Source organism: Durio zibethinus, chromosome 11 (assembly GCF_047325235.1).
Source record: "Durio zibethinus cultivar Kanyao isolate XHJ-2024 chromosome 11, ASM4732523v1, whole genome shotgun sequence".
NCBI classification, from domain to species: domain Eukaryota; kingdom Viridiplantae; phylum Streptophyta; class Magnoliopsida; order Malvales; family Malvaceae; genus Durio; species Durio zibethinus.
Genome location: NC_143172.1, coordinates 22,752,155 through 22,766,170, shown reverse-complemented (window position 1 = coordinate 22,766,170; position 14,016 = coordinate 22,752,155). Strand labels below are relative to the sequence as shown.

The window sequence follows — 14,016 nt, the reverse complement described above, 5'->3', positions numbered from 1 at the left end:
GATTCTATAGAAAATAGAATGTATTTTGCTTTTAAACAAATCATAGAATATTGCCTTAAAACAAAGACTTCTAAGCGGGTAAAAAGTAAATTAAATTATAAATAATGCACAAAAATATTAGAAAATGAATGAGAATTTGGTTGTAAATCTTAATCTATAACCTATTCAAAGAAATACCAAAGGAAAATAAGATATAAATTGGTCAAATGGAAGCAAAAAATGTATAAATTTGACAGGTTCATATTGATCCAATTTTAAGTATTTTTTATTATTTTGTATTTTAAAAAATTGTGAATAATGGAATTCTAACTGTTTACCTTTTATAATCAAATGAATTACTTCACCATTAAAACCAATAGTATTTTTTTTTGTTAAATGTTTATTGCTATTAATACTTATTTAATACTAAAAATCAAGTTTTCAAGAACAAAGTCTCACTTAATTAAGATTAATCTATTGGATGATTAAACTGAAAGTCAAAAATCTCATTAAACTAATTAGATTTTTAATTTCAATAATTTAAAAATCAAAATAACATAAATTCGAATAATTTAAATATAAAATTTGAACAACTTAAACTCCAAATAAATTGAACTTTTTTTTTTTCAATCCAATTCAAAATACTTTTACCCAAATCTAACCGATCAATTGTCACCCCTATACTATCCATCGCAATACCAAAAATATCAAAGAACTAACCTAGAGAAGTTAGCTGCTACCCTACTCATGACCTCTGCAGACTTGCATGTTTTGACTATTTGTTGACTCGTTTGTGCAATAGTGGGATTACCTATCTATCCTTTCACATATCCACATGACATCAGTTTTCTCTATGACCTCATTCTTCAAATAAACTAAAATAAGACAGCCATGCAAGTAGGCATAACAACTATCCAAGTTTCATAGACAGCCCATATTTGCTTCCCTGTTTCTATGGTTCTTACAACAATAAATGCATTTTCAGATAAAGGCAGGCCAGATGAGATGACTAATCTATGCTTTTTCACAGTTATTCACAGTTCACACAATAAAGTGAGTTTGAACTATGAATGCAAAACAAAGACCAGACACTAGGTTTTACAGTTTTTTGAAATTTCCACAGGCACGAGCAAAAAAGATTTTTGAGTGCACCTAATTAGGAAATATATTATTGAGACCTCAACCTTACTCACCGGTATGACTTTTTTTTATTTGAGTGATAAATGTTCCTAAGTTTCACTAAGTACATTCCTTCTCAAATCGATCTAAACAGATTTAATTATATCGAATTTAGTGAATTCATGAATAATTACATTCTCACAAACTTCAAGCCGATTCAAACTCAGACAGACATCTAAAACTAAGATATGCGAACTGCCTTGTCACTTGAACCAAAATCTGTTGGTACCCTGTATGACATTAATAAAAATGAATGAAACTCTTAATTTCTAAGTGAACATTCATTATGGCACCCGAGCCTATCCACTCCTATGTCTGAATTCAAATTTAATGATTGAACGAGTAAAATAGCCGTTTAGATTCTTCTGAGTACTTTTCAAGAAATGATCATCAATGCACTTATCAAGACAGTCCAGGCAGGGCTAAAATCCCACTCGTGAACTGTAAATACCCTAGTTTGTAGATTGTCCTGAAAAGCACTGCAGAAGGGATTGAAGAGCACTGCACTGACCAAGTCCTTCAGTAAATATAGCATAATAGAGATACTTATCCAAGAAAGAAGCATACTGAAAAATTCAACTAGATTGGTCGTGATAGGACTTATGACTTGGAGCGAAATCTTGAGTATTTTTAACATCACCCAATCCAAGCATATTATCATGTCTAACATATCACAATAAATGTAACCAATAAGGTTTTATACTCACATTGGTTTGGCAACAGATGAAAAAAATGGCAGCCCTTTTTGTAAGTGTTGTGTTTTCTGTAAACTTGAATAGCCACAGAAGGAGAGGTAATAACTTAGCAGACAACAAAGTCTCCTCTAGACTCATTTTTGGCAGCTCTACACCAAATATTGTTTTAAAATTCCCGAGTTAATAGCAGTAAACATTTATAATTCCCTAAGCCCAGAAGATATGTGCATCTCTCAACAATTACAAGGAATATTGCAATAGAGATTAAAAAAACCATGAAGTTACGAAATGAAATGGAAACATATAGTCTTAAGATTCACCAAAGGTACCACTACAGGTTTAGTTTGTTCACAAACTTCATTAAATTTAACATACTATAAAAAAGCACAAGCAACTTACTAACTGTTACTACCATAATATATAACATAAACCATCTTGAATACATTTAACAGCAAATAACAGAACCTAAATTACACTGAAACAGCTCTTCCGACCTTATCATTATGAATGCTCCAGAAGATTTTTACAGCTTCATCAGTGTTCCCAGAGTCAACAGCAATAGCACCAAGTACTGCTCGAAATGCCAAGCAAACTATGGTTGGGCTTGAAGGATCAGTCTTTGGAGAAACTCGAATTACTTTATGCAGTTCCAATCGTGCCCCATCAACAGCGCAGGAAGATTCCACATTGGAAATCTCCAATATCAGCTTGTTGAGTTCTTTGGACGACAAATCAATATCTTTCTCAAGAGAACGGAGGGAAACTGATGTCTCAATGACATGGCTGCCCAGAATGCTTAATGCCTTGTTGTTCTCCTCAGAAAAGGAGGCATGGGTCATGGCACGCCGGAGTAGACCAATGCTCTTAAAAGTAAAACTGAAGGTGGGTTTCAAACAAGCAGCAAGCCTCATTTGTGTGTCATAATAAGAAAATCCAAGTAATAGATAAACAAAATAAATTAGATATTAAATTTATTGATTCAAGTTCCTCGGCAACCCCATGCATCAAAAAGTAAAGAAGTGAAAGATTATTACTTTAAATTAAAGGAAAAACAAAAACCTTATGAGAGAAAGGGTTTCAGAATTTGTTTATTGATTTTATTTGCTTTACAAGCCTAAATGGTTCATTTTTTTTCTCATTTCAGTTCTGGGTTTTCTTTCAATTTTTCAGTACTAAACAATTATACATAAGCAAAATAATTATCATTCACTGAGCTCATCAAAAGGGAGTTGATGATCTAAAGTAAAGGGACACTTCAAAGAAAAAGAAAAAAAAAACTTGCCCAATTTGTTTCTGTAGTGTCTCAAGAGCTTGTGAAAATGGTGAAGAAGGTTTAAAACTCCGATCTACAGAGTTTCCTGCTCCATATGCCTGCACTCACAAAATGGGTTTTCTTTATATTATTCACTAATTAACCTTCATTGCTTTCTTTACTTTACTTCCCTCTCTGATCTTTCTATTTTGGGGTAACAAACAAGATTGATCAGGGTTCAATGATATACCTGAGGAAGAGAAGAGAAGAGCGTGACGAGAAAAATGGTGAAGACACTGAGGAGAGTGAAGCCACGAAAATGCATTTTTCTTTTTATTTAATGTGGTAATGCAGTAAGTGAAAGTCTACTTTGTTTTGTGAGTTTTGAAAACGCCAGAAATCTGGGTTTTATGATGTTTTTTCTCCTTCCCTATTAAGCCACTGACCTTTGCAACTAGTAGTAGACTGCTAGTATCAAGTACTTTAATTCCAAGTCAACCCATGCAAGTTAAGATTGTGTTCTAGTTTAAGGAATCAGGGTTAATAAAAAATATAAAATTAAAATGATTAATTCCAAGCCCTAAATGGCAACCTCAAATTGTCATTGTCAAGAAAACGTTATATTTGCGCCATGGCATGGTGCACTCTCATGCATCTCTTCCACACATGTTACACTTTGACACTATACGGCAGATGTACAAAGTGAATTTTAAGGAACACGAAGGATGTGCTCAAGATAATCTGACAATTTGCAAGTGCCACGTAAGAACATGTTCTTATATTTATAAAAGAGGGAGAAAAGGCAATTGCAGAATTGACCAATCCAATATATTTCATTTTCAGAATGCATTTCATGTTTTGACAGAAACCTGTTTTTGTACACAAAATAAAAATGCCGTCATGTCAGTAAGACTACCTATGACAACATATAACCTCAGAAGTATCAACTCCGCGTCCGAAAATACTTACACCAACCAACAACCAGCTATCAAACTATCTAGAGACAGTAAATATGCACTGATTGCTTTCCCCAGAGCCACCTACAAGTTCACCATGATCACTAGCATCTGTGTTTCCATTTCTATCTTATATCTGTGTCAGGCCATAAGCCACCATGAATCTATTCTTATACCAACGATCCGTCCAAGTCAAAGAAAAAAAAAATATTTCAACCACCTAAATCCATACCGAGTCAATTCCATGCAAATCTGCTACCCAGTCTAATTTAATGCATAACGAAATCCTTCCAAGTATCAAACAGAATTTTCAAAAGAAACTTGAGTCTCTGTGTTGCTCCTTGACTTTGAGCTTGAAGCAGCAGCCAAGCCTTGAAGTAATGTTAATACGTCAACAGTATCATCTAGATAATACCTAGCTTTGCTTGGTTTTTGACCAACAGTGCAAGCAAAAATTTCTGGAGGAACAGGGAGAGTTGATCTGTAAGCTGTATTTGATATGCTTTCAAACATGTCTTCATCAGATCTATCATCACCAATGCACAAGACAAAATCAGGTGGTTTTCCATTACTTATCATGGTGGAAATAATTTTCTCTGCAACAAAGCCTTTAGTAACTCCCTGGCATATCAAATAGCTAATGTTAGGCTGTTGGGAAATAAGTAAAAATGCAGAGGCATAAAAGAAAATTAGGGTGAATAAAGTGAATTTATACCTGTGCCTTCACTTCAACAATTTGCTGGCCTCTTTTAACAACAACAGGCTCATTGGCAAGGACATTTTCCAGATGATCCAACATTTCCTTCGCTTGACAAGATCCAAAATCAGGGTCAGCATCTTGATGGTGCCATACTAAGGCACTCTCCTTAGGCTCTATATAGGAGCCATCAGTTGCCTCCATATACAATTTCATCACCGGTTCAGCAATTCTTTTCCAACCAAAATCTGCACCAACTGGAATGGTTTCCCAATCAAACATCCTACTCCACCTACAAGGAAGGGAAAAAAAATTAAGAAAGTAAACCTGCATCATAAAGACTTAATGCAAAGAGTTACATTGTATTTATACAACAGAATCTCTCCTAGAGGAGACACTGTCACTTTTATAGAGCTTTACTTCGACTCTGCATCAATAAAGAAAAAAAAGCATCATTGAAAATAGTGCCCATCCTTTTCAAGCAGGCAATAGTCCATTTGCAACAAAGCCAACAGTGCCAAAGCTAGATTTCAAATGTGTAACATAAATATACCTTATGAAGTATCCATGCTCAGCTGCTAATCCTAGATTCTCACATTGAGCAAACCAGTCACTCAGGGAGTTTCGCCCCCTACCACTAACTATAAAGACAGTGTTCTTGGAATCACTGCATAGATTATTCAGGACTGAGATAACTTCAGGACTGGGGCTTTTAATAATCGAAGCATGGGGCACCAGTGTCCCATCATAATCCAAAAATATTGCCCTTCTGCATGTCCTTTTATAAGCAGAGACAATATGATCTACCGAAAGTTTTCTAAAACTTGGAGAAAGGGACAATATCCTGAAACTCAGTCCAAAACCAATACCCCAGCAACGTTTGCTGTAATGCTCTTTGCATGCCCTCTCCAAATCTTGCACAAAACTCCGGGCCCAATAAGCCACATCATGAGAACTAACATAGCGATAGTGCTTCTCATGCCGTAATTGCTTCTCCATGTCAGGCAGTGTGATGGCCATGTTTAGTGCATCAGCTACAGCATCAATGTCCCAAGGGTTAACTCTGATTGCCCCACTTAGGGATGGTGAACAACCTATAAACTCTGAGACAACCAGCATGCTTGTACGGGGAGATCCAGAGGCAATCTGCAAAGCTTCATCCATTTTGGAAGTTCCCTGCCTACAGACAATGTACTTGTATGGAACTAGGTTCATCCCATCTCTCACTGCATTTACAATGCAACATTCTGCCAAAGCATAATAAGCAGTCTTCTCATAGAAAGGGACACGACGATCAATCAGGACCACTGGTTCATATCCTGGAAAACCAAAAATATCATTTATCCTTTTAGTACTCTCGTATGTTTCCCTTTTTGCTTCCTCAACATCTTTCCCAGCACTTCTTGCAGGATTTACAATTTGAACCAGGACTATTTTGCCTCGCAACTCTGTATGCTGCTGTAAAAGCTGTTCCATAGCTAATACTTTTAGACTAATGCCTTTAAATATGTCCATGTCATCAACACCAACAATAAGCTTCTTCCCGTTGAACTGCTCAACAATTTCTTTGACCTTAGTAGAAGAAGATGGGTGATTTAGTGCAGATTGGAGTCGACCCACATGAATCCCGACAGGCAAAATTTTTACATAGACAGTGCGACCAAAATGATCAAGTCCAATGTGTCCTCTTTTGGATTCATAGTCAAGGCCAAGCATTCTGCGACAGCATGAGAGAAAGTGGCGAGCATAGTCAAATGTATGAAAACCAATCAAATCTGCATTAAGCAGTGCTTTTAAAATTTCATCCCTGACTGGCAGGGTCCCGTATATTTCTGAGGAAGGAAATGGGCTGTGAAGGAAAAAGCCAAGCTTAATTCGATAGAATCGTTTTCTCAAAAATGTTGGGAGAACCATAAGGTGATAGTCATGAACCCATACATAATCCTCTTCAGGATTTATTACCTCCATGACCTTATCTGCAAATATCTTATTAGCGGAAAGATAAGCTTGCCAAAGCAACCTGTCAAACCGATTACCATAGTCTGGGCACATGGGTAGCATGTAATGAAAAAGAGACCATAAATGTTGCTTACAAAACCCATGGTAGAACTTTTTCTGAAGTTCAGGAGGAAGAAATGTGGGCACACAATTAAATTCCTCTAACAGTCTCCGAGAAACTTCATCTTGTTCACTTGAATCTACATCAACCTTCAAGGACCCCACGTAAACAACGTCAGTATCAGATGAAAAGCCATCCTTCATCTGTAACAAAAGAGAATCCTCATCAAAATGAAAGGACCATCGACCAGATTTCATATCTTTTTGAGCATGCAATGGAAGAAAATTTGCCACGATAATTTTCTTTTCACAGCTTTCAGAAGAGCGAGCATCAAAATCTCCATCATTGATTCTGCTACCATCTACCTTAGAAATAATTTCAGGAACAGTGATAACCCGATGAATTTTTCTATGACTTTGAGGGAAATTAAACATGTCCCCTGATGCCAAGTCCAACAAGCTTATGCTGGATCTTGATACCATCATTCCCTGAACACTCTTTTCTCTCGCTATCGGTTACTGATGCTGGAGTAACGCCCTTCCTACAGAAGAGACTTTGAGAAGGATGTTGAATTATAGGGAACCAAATACCTGCAAGAAAGTGGAAAAGAACACTCTATCACTTTGGGAAATATAGGGCTAGCCTTTAAATATGAAACTAAGAAAGTCCAAAAGATATCAAAGATGCTGTTAATAATCGAATGTTCCATTTTTTGTCACAGCTACCTATTCAAATCTTAGCATAATGCAGTGAACAAGAAATACTTGTGAGACTTATCAAGCATTTCGCAGTCCATCATGCTTCATTCCAAATCAAATATAAGAGTTTGTTAAAGATACGATTAGCATATGTTATATACATTTCATCGTGTGCTATTAACTTATGTGGCCCTTGCTGTTGCACATCCCCACAAGCCAACTGAGCAGAAACCAGCAGAACTTTGGGGCCAGATGACAGCTTACGGCTTTATCTCAACCCAGGCATGGTATATTTTGACCCACAAATTTAACAAAAATGTAAACAATTAGAGGAAACAAGAAAAAAGAAACCAGCAAGAAATCTAAAACAATCCATGACCTTGTAGGCCTACATGCAGGTTTAATATACTGGCAGGCATCAAAGAGATACATACAAGTAATTTCAACTGCATAATCCCTAGAATCAACATCATTTTGGAAGGAGATATAGCAAGGAACAAGCAAGAACTTTATGTCACTAGACCATTTTGCATTCCTAACATCTATAAATACCAAGAGGACCTAAGCTCAAACTAGGTTGAAAAAGAAAGCAAAATAAGGGAGAAAGCCCGTAGATTTCCAACAAGTGGGTAATATTTCAAGCATAGAAACCCTTACAGGTTTTTTCAAGCCGTAGATTTCCAAGAAGTGGGTAATACTTCAAGCATAGAAACCCTTACAGATTTTTTCTTTTCTTTTTTTGGATAATTAACCTTCACCTTACTGGTTTTTAACCCATTATATCCTTTATATTTTTCTCAAAATCCTATGTACCATATGCAGTTTCCATATTTAGAAAACATAGCATTATCTCTAATTGCAAGTGAACCATAAAGATCATTCTTTTATCTCAAAAATATATATGTAACAAGCAGGTTTTCAGCAGACACTGGAAACGGGACATTGTCTCTAATTAGATATTAAATGTAAAGATCAAAATTCTAGTAAAACAAAATCATCAAATAAGCACATTGTGCACATGTCAATGGAAGAATGAATATGTACAAGTAAAAAAAGAGTAGTAATGAAAAGCGAACAGATTAAAGTCATCCAAATGAAATTACCAATATTCCACCAAATAATCAGGATATGCATTTTCTAATGTCAATAAAGTTGCAAAGAAATAAAACGGGACAAACAGTGGTTTGCATCATACCGAAGAAGCAAACTAACCATAGGTGAATACTATGAAGCAACTTCAAAATATCTAATGGCTAAGCATCACTCAAACAGAATACAAAAACGCCATTAAAAGTTGGGCCATCTGTTCCAACTTAGACATCCAAATTTATTAATAAAATGGGACATCCAACTTCATATAAGAAGAAAAAACATGTGTTCATGTTCTGATCTACTGACAAAAGACAAAAAGTAAGGGAAAGTTTAAAAGAAAAATATAAAATGTAAACGAAAAAGATCAACTATAAGAGTGAAAGGCACACAAATAAAAAAATCAGCATACCTAATGCTGTTCGCCGATGAGCTCTTAACAAAATCTGTCCCATTGATGTATGGCCTACATAGCCCTTTATATGCAAGTTGCACTCTACTTGATTTCTTCAAATTAAGTATCCAGATAAACTCTATTCAGGGAATTTAATGTAACAAATATTCTTTTAACCCATAAGGGAATCGAATTAATTTCCTTTCAGTAATGTACTAGAAACGTGTCTGTTTTAACTTATTTGGTTCCAGCAGGATTATTAAGTCACTTATTTATTTTTCGAGTATGGACAGGACAAATATATAGATAAATGAACTATATTTTTGAAATTTTACCATATTATTTACTTCATCCTCATCTAATCTAATGATATCTGCTACAATTAAACTAAAATCTTTTCAAATAAAACCAAAAAAATGAAAAATGAAAGAAAAAAGAAAATGTCTTGTCGAAAAAAATATTTTTCTTCACGGCAGCGCCTTGTTTATGGCAAGCATTGACTCATCATTTATCAGCTTACCTGTCAACCTTTCATAGACAAAAAGGAAGATGCTTAAATTATGCAAAAAAAAAAAAAAAAAAGGCAATGCGGTATTCAAGGGCCTCACCTTATTTCAATAATTACCGAAATTCTTATTCTACAATCAAAAAGGCAAATCACATGGGGTCACCTTATCTTTAATAAATGACTCACCGACTTAAAAAATCAAAAGACTAGTAATAGATTGCAGAAATGGTATTCTACTTTGGATTTTAAGGTTAGAGTTTATCTCATTTTCTAAATTTCTCCGAGAGTACTTTGTATCATTCTAACCTGGTTCCTCAATAAATTAACTGCAATAAAAATAATTCTTGGTTTTCAAAATATTTTACTTCTTGGTAAACTTTTGTCTATTGATTGTCTTAAATTGAGTTGAGAATTGGTCTGAATTAAAAAGAGTAAAAGAATTTCAGATTCTTTTTAATCCTTATGAACTGTTTCATTAATTTAAGATCAGAATATAGCCATGGAATTGATTATAAATAACTTGAATTTATTCTATAGATAATACTTTAAAAAGAATCCAATCCAAAACAAGCAGAAACAGAAGGAATGAAAATTGTGTAACATCCAGCTAAGCTCCCAAAACAATTTAGAGACATTTTCATCAGTGCAGATAACGGCTCCAGTAAAATGGAAACAAAAAGGACACACAAATACACAGGGAAGCTTAAAATTCACTCCTGAGCATCTAGATCCTTAAATTCCAATGTGATGTTTATACATGCAGATACAAAAATACATATAAACCACATATTATATTCAAAATCATTTATATGTAAGTGTAGAAAGAAGGAAACTACAGAGACAGAGTCACCCAAAATGTTACCTTTATAGAATGTTCCAGCTTGAGCAACAGTACTTTTATCTAACTCTTCAATGACACTGAACAGAAATTTCCCTGCAAGAAAGATGATCCCCTTTTTTTTTATCAGGAGAAACAAAAAGAAAACTAAAAACATGGTTGCTGCAAAGGAAAGCCCAGGAAAACTAAAATCCCACAACCCCATTTTCCCATTGCTTCCCCTAAAACTTTCCAAGCAACCAAACAAAGCTACATGAAATCATGGAAAAGACAAAAGGAAAAGCACCCTTCAACAAAGAATTAATGTGAATAAATTTGATGAAACTTACATGAGAAAATAAGTTGATAAAACATGTAAGAAAAAGAATGCAGGAAACAGCAGTTGGAGTTCAGAAACTTGGAAGGAATGGTGCATTAGGTTTAAAACTGGAGAGTTTTGAAGGGTTCGAAACCGACTAAAACCCCAACAAAAAAAAAAAGCAGTGAAATAAATTTTTATTTAAAGGGTTCCTTCCTTCTGGTTTGGTGTTTGGCGTGAGTTCATTCAACAAAGGAAGCTGCAAATGAGATTAAAACGTAGGAATATAAAAGTCAAAAAAGAAACATGATTTTGACAGAGAGAGAGAGAGAGAGAGAGAGAAGACAGCACCCCATTCCCCACCCCAAAGCATGTACAGTCAGAGTACAAGTCTGGTTGGTCTTACGTTATAGTCCTGCGAGTTTGTCTTCCCTCATACGCCCCTTTTGTTCTTTCCTTATTACATTGCTGCCATTTTCCTTTTATCTGCTTTTTTGGCTTAAAAAAAATCCATCAAATTGAACATAATCCAAATCTAAGTTGTTACATGCAAAATATTATTCCATTTAAAATACAACTGAAAATGCATACGAGTATTCCATATTTCAATTACAAATGCAAATATTTTATTATTTTTATTTTTATTTTTTCTTAGATATTATAGAAATTTTTAAAAAAAATGCAAAAACCAAGAAGAACAATGAAGGGTGGAATGGGTACTTTATCACAATCTTTATCTTGATGTTCAAAAAGCCATCTATACTTTAGGTTTACCTAAGACCTACCATTAAATCTTAAAAAATAAAAGTAAAAAATAAAAAAGCTCTCCTTGTCTCAATAAAAAACATTATCCTCTCTTTTATTTACACCAATTTTCCTCAATATATAAATATATCCTTTTTGTTGCTACTTTCTTAGTAGTACTAAAAAAATTCATGGTTCTTTTTATAATATAATTAACATTTTTTCGGGATTTACTTAAACTTATTTTTTTAAAGAAAATTTAAGAACACATTTCACTTCATCGATTTAGTGTAATAAAAATTTTACTTACAATAATCTTTTATGTTTATTTATTAAACTACATGCGGATAATCATAGACTCAGTCCCACATTAGTCATCGTAAAATTATTTTTTTAAAAAATCAACGCAAGCCTGGTATAGAAGAATAATTAGGTAGCTTTTGTCTCTCGTGATTATCCCAAATCCGTATGTATCCCGTTAAGGTTTTCTTTAAGCGTTTATTTTAACAAATTGAGAATAAAATAGAAGTGCTCAATCAACACGTTTTGCGGGACTCCAACTTTTTTATTATTTTTTTTCAAACCCACAATGTGGCTAATCTTATCTTACATATTACAATTTGTTTTAAAGTGATTATCTTTTTTATCGTTCCTTGTCAAATTTTTTTATCCTTATCCTCCTTTCACTTTTTGTATATATTTTTAAATTTATCTGTTTATAAAATAATAATAATAATAATAATCAAATATTATATTTATATAAAATATTACTAAATTAAACCAAATAAATAAATAATTATGTTTTAATTTAATTCAATCAATTCGTACAATTAATTTTTTAAAAAATATATAATAATTTTAAATTTTAATTCTTTCAATATTTTTCTTTACTCCAAACTTAAATATTTTGTCTCATTTGAACTTAAGATTTTAAAATATTTTTTCATCATGAAATCAAAATATTATAGTCCATTCACTTTTTTTTATAACTTAATAATGAAAGAATAGGATTAACTGCCAATCAAATAAAATTAATTTTTTATTTTTCTTGTACGTTTTTGAGTTGCTATAAAGAATGAAAGTGCATGGATGTTTTAAATTTTAAATAATTCTCTTGCATTTAGAATACAAATTGTCGTTTCGAATGAAAAATGATGGTATTAGGTAGATTATTAAAAGAGATGAAAAAAAAAAAAAAAAAAAGCAATCACAAGTTTGCAATTTTGGTCATTTATATATTCCTTATGTGAGATGAAGATAAACGAGTAAACGTATCTTATCTGTAAGTTGTTAAAAATAATTCAATTTTAAAGCTAAACAATTTATTAAATAAAAACTCAATAATTTTTTTGATAATTAAAAACTCAATAATAGAAAGTGAATTCACCTAACGCGGTAAAACTTAGGAGATTTCATGATTTACTTTGTTACTTTTATTGAAGGAGATAATTCTAAATATTTGTTTCTTAATTTGGAAGTTAAAATCATTTATTAATTGAAATCAAAATTTAATTTAATTAATTTATATAATTTTTTTATTTAAAACTTTTTAATATCCTATTATCATTCTAAATTTTGATCAATTTAAAATCGAATAAGATCATACTTTATAAGAGAAATAAATTTAAAAATAAATTCACATAAGATTAAAAATAATTAATTTATATAATTATTATTAAAAATAATATCCATTGATGTAACTTTAAATTTAAAATTTTGCATGCTGTGATTTTCTTTGTAAAAAAAAAAATTATTGACTTTCGTATTTGAAAAAAAACGGAAAGTAATGAATATTTAACAAAATATTGCAACAATCAACGATAACGAGCGGCAAGGAAGATGAAAAGGGTGGTGGTAGATACTATATGAAACAGTAAGTAACGCAAATCAAGTTTTTAATTGGTCAATCCCTCGATTTGATAGGTTTATGAAAACGTAGGGACATGATGAGCTGTGAATGTAAAATCAAATTTTTTTTTTTTATTAAGCAGCTATAGGAGTTGCAAGATGAGAGCCATGGGAAGGGATGGGAGGTAGTGAGTGAATCGGGCGCGTGAACCGACAAGGCACGCGGCTGCTCGACCCCGCCATTCCCCATTTAGCCGCTTCCCCTCTGGCATAGCACGACACAATACTGGCATCCATCACTTTCCTAGTACTAATTTCCTTTTCGTTGGATAAGATAAGCGGCCTAACCGCATTTACTCAAATTTCGTTGCCTTTCACTGTTTCTTTTACCATCCTACCCTCATGTCATAATAATTTGTGTAATTTCTGATTTATGTCCACTACAGGAAATATATATTCGATACGGTAGTTTTATAAAAATAATAATTTGCTAATTGTTTCACCTTATATGCCCTTATAAGCTCAAACCAAAACTTTATTTACAATAATTTATTTCTAAATAATAATTATAAAATTAATAAAAGGCTACTTATAGGGGTAGCAAACGTTTAATTGATTAAAAAAATTTATTTCATTGGTTTGATTCAAATTCAATTCATTCAATTTAATTAAAAAATCAACAATCCAATTCAAGTTGATCCGAATATAAATTGATTCAAGATCAAATTTATCATAATTTAAATTAACTTACACCTAACCTCATTCAAATCAAATTGATTCAA

At 32.9% G+C, this 14,016-nt stretch overlaps 2 protein-coding genes across 3 annotated transcripts; both read right to left on the bottom strand.

Moving 5' to 3' along the window:
• Positions 1-2,142: 2,142 nt before the first annotated feature.
• On the bottom strand, positions 2,143-3,561 carry LOC111291036 (protein NUCLEAR FUSION DEFECTIVE 2-like). Its single transcript, XM_022882581.2, has 3 exons — positions 3,356-3,561; positions 3,136-3,224; positions 2,143-2,729 (listed from the first exon to the last, which is right to left on the bottom strand). Exons 1-3 carry the CDS (start codon positions 3,428-3,430, stop codon positions 2,324-2,326), a joined length of 570 nt encoding a protein of 189 aa, XP_022738316.2. The 5' UTR covers positions 3,431-3,561; the 3' UTR covers positions 2,143-2,323.
• A 351-nt stretch (positions 3,562-3,912) lies between these two features.
• On the bottom strand, positions 3,913-11,023 carry LOC111290611 (putative alpha,alpha-trehalose-phosphate synthase [UDP-forming] 9). Of its 2 annotated transcripts, XM_022881997.2 has the most exons (5): positions 10,674-11,023; positions 10,369-10,440; positions 5,312-7,407; positions 4,777-5,050; positions 3,913-4,682 (listed from the first exon to the last, which is right to left on the bottom strand). In XM_022881997.2, exons 3-5 carry the CDS (start codon positions 7,300-7,302, stop codon positions 4,359-4,361), a joined length of 2,589 nt encoding a protein of 862 aa, XP_022737732.2. In that variant the 5' UTR covers positions 7,303-7,407; positions 10,369-10,440; positions 10,674-11,023; the 3' UTR covers positions 3,913-4,358. The 2 variants fall into 2 exon arrangements, with proteins under 2 accessions (XP_022737732.2, XP_089624448.1); XM_089768322.1 differs by lacking the exons at positions 10,369-10,440; positions 10,674-11,023 and adding an exon at positions 9,017-9,179.
• Positions 11,024-14,016: the final 2,993 nt, after the last annotated feature.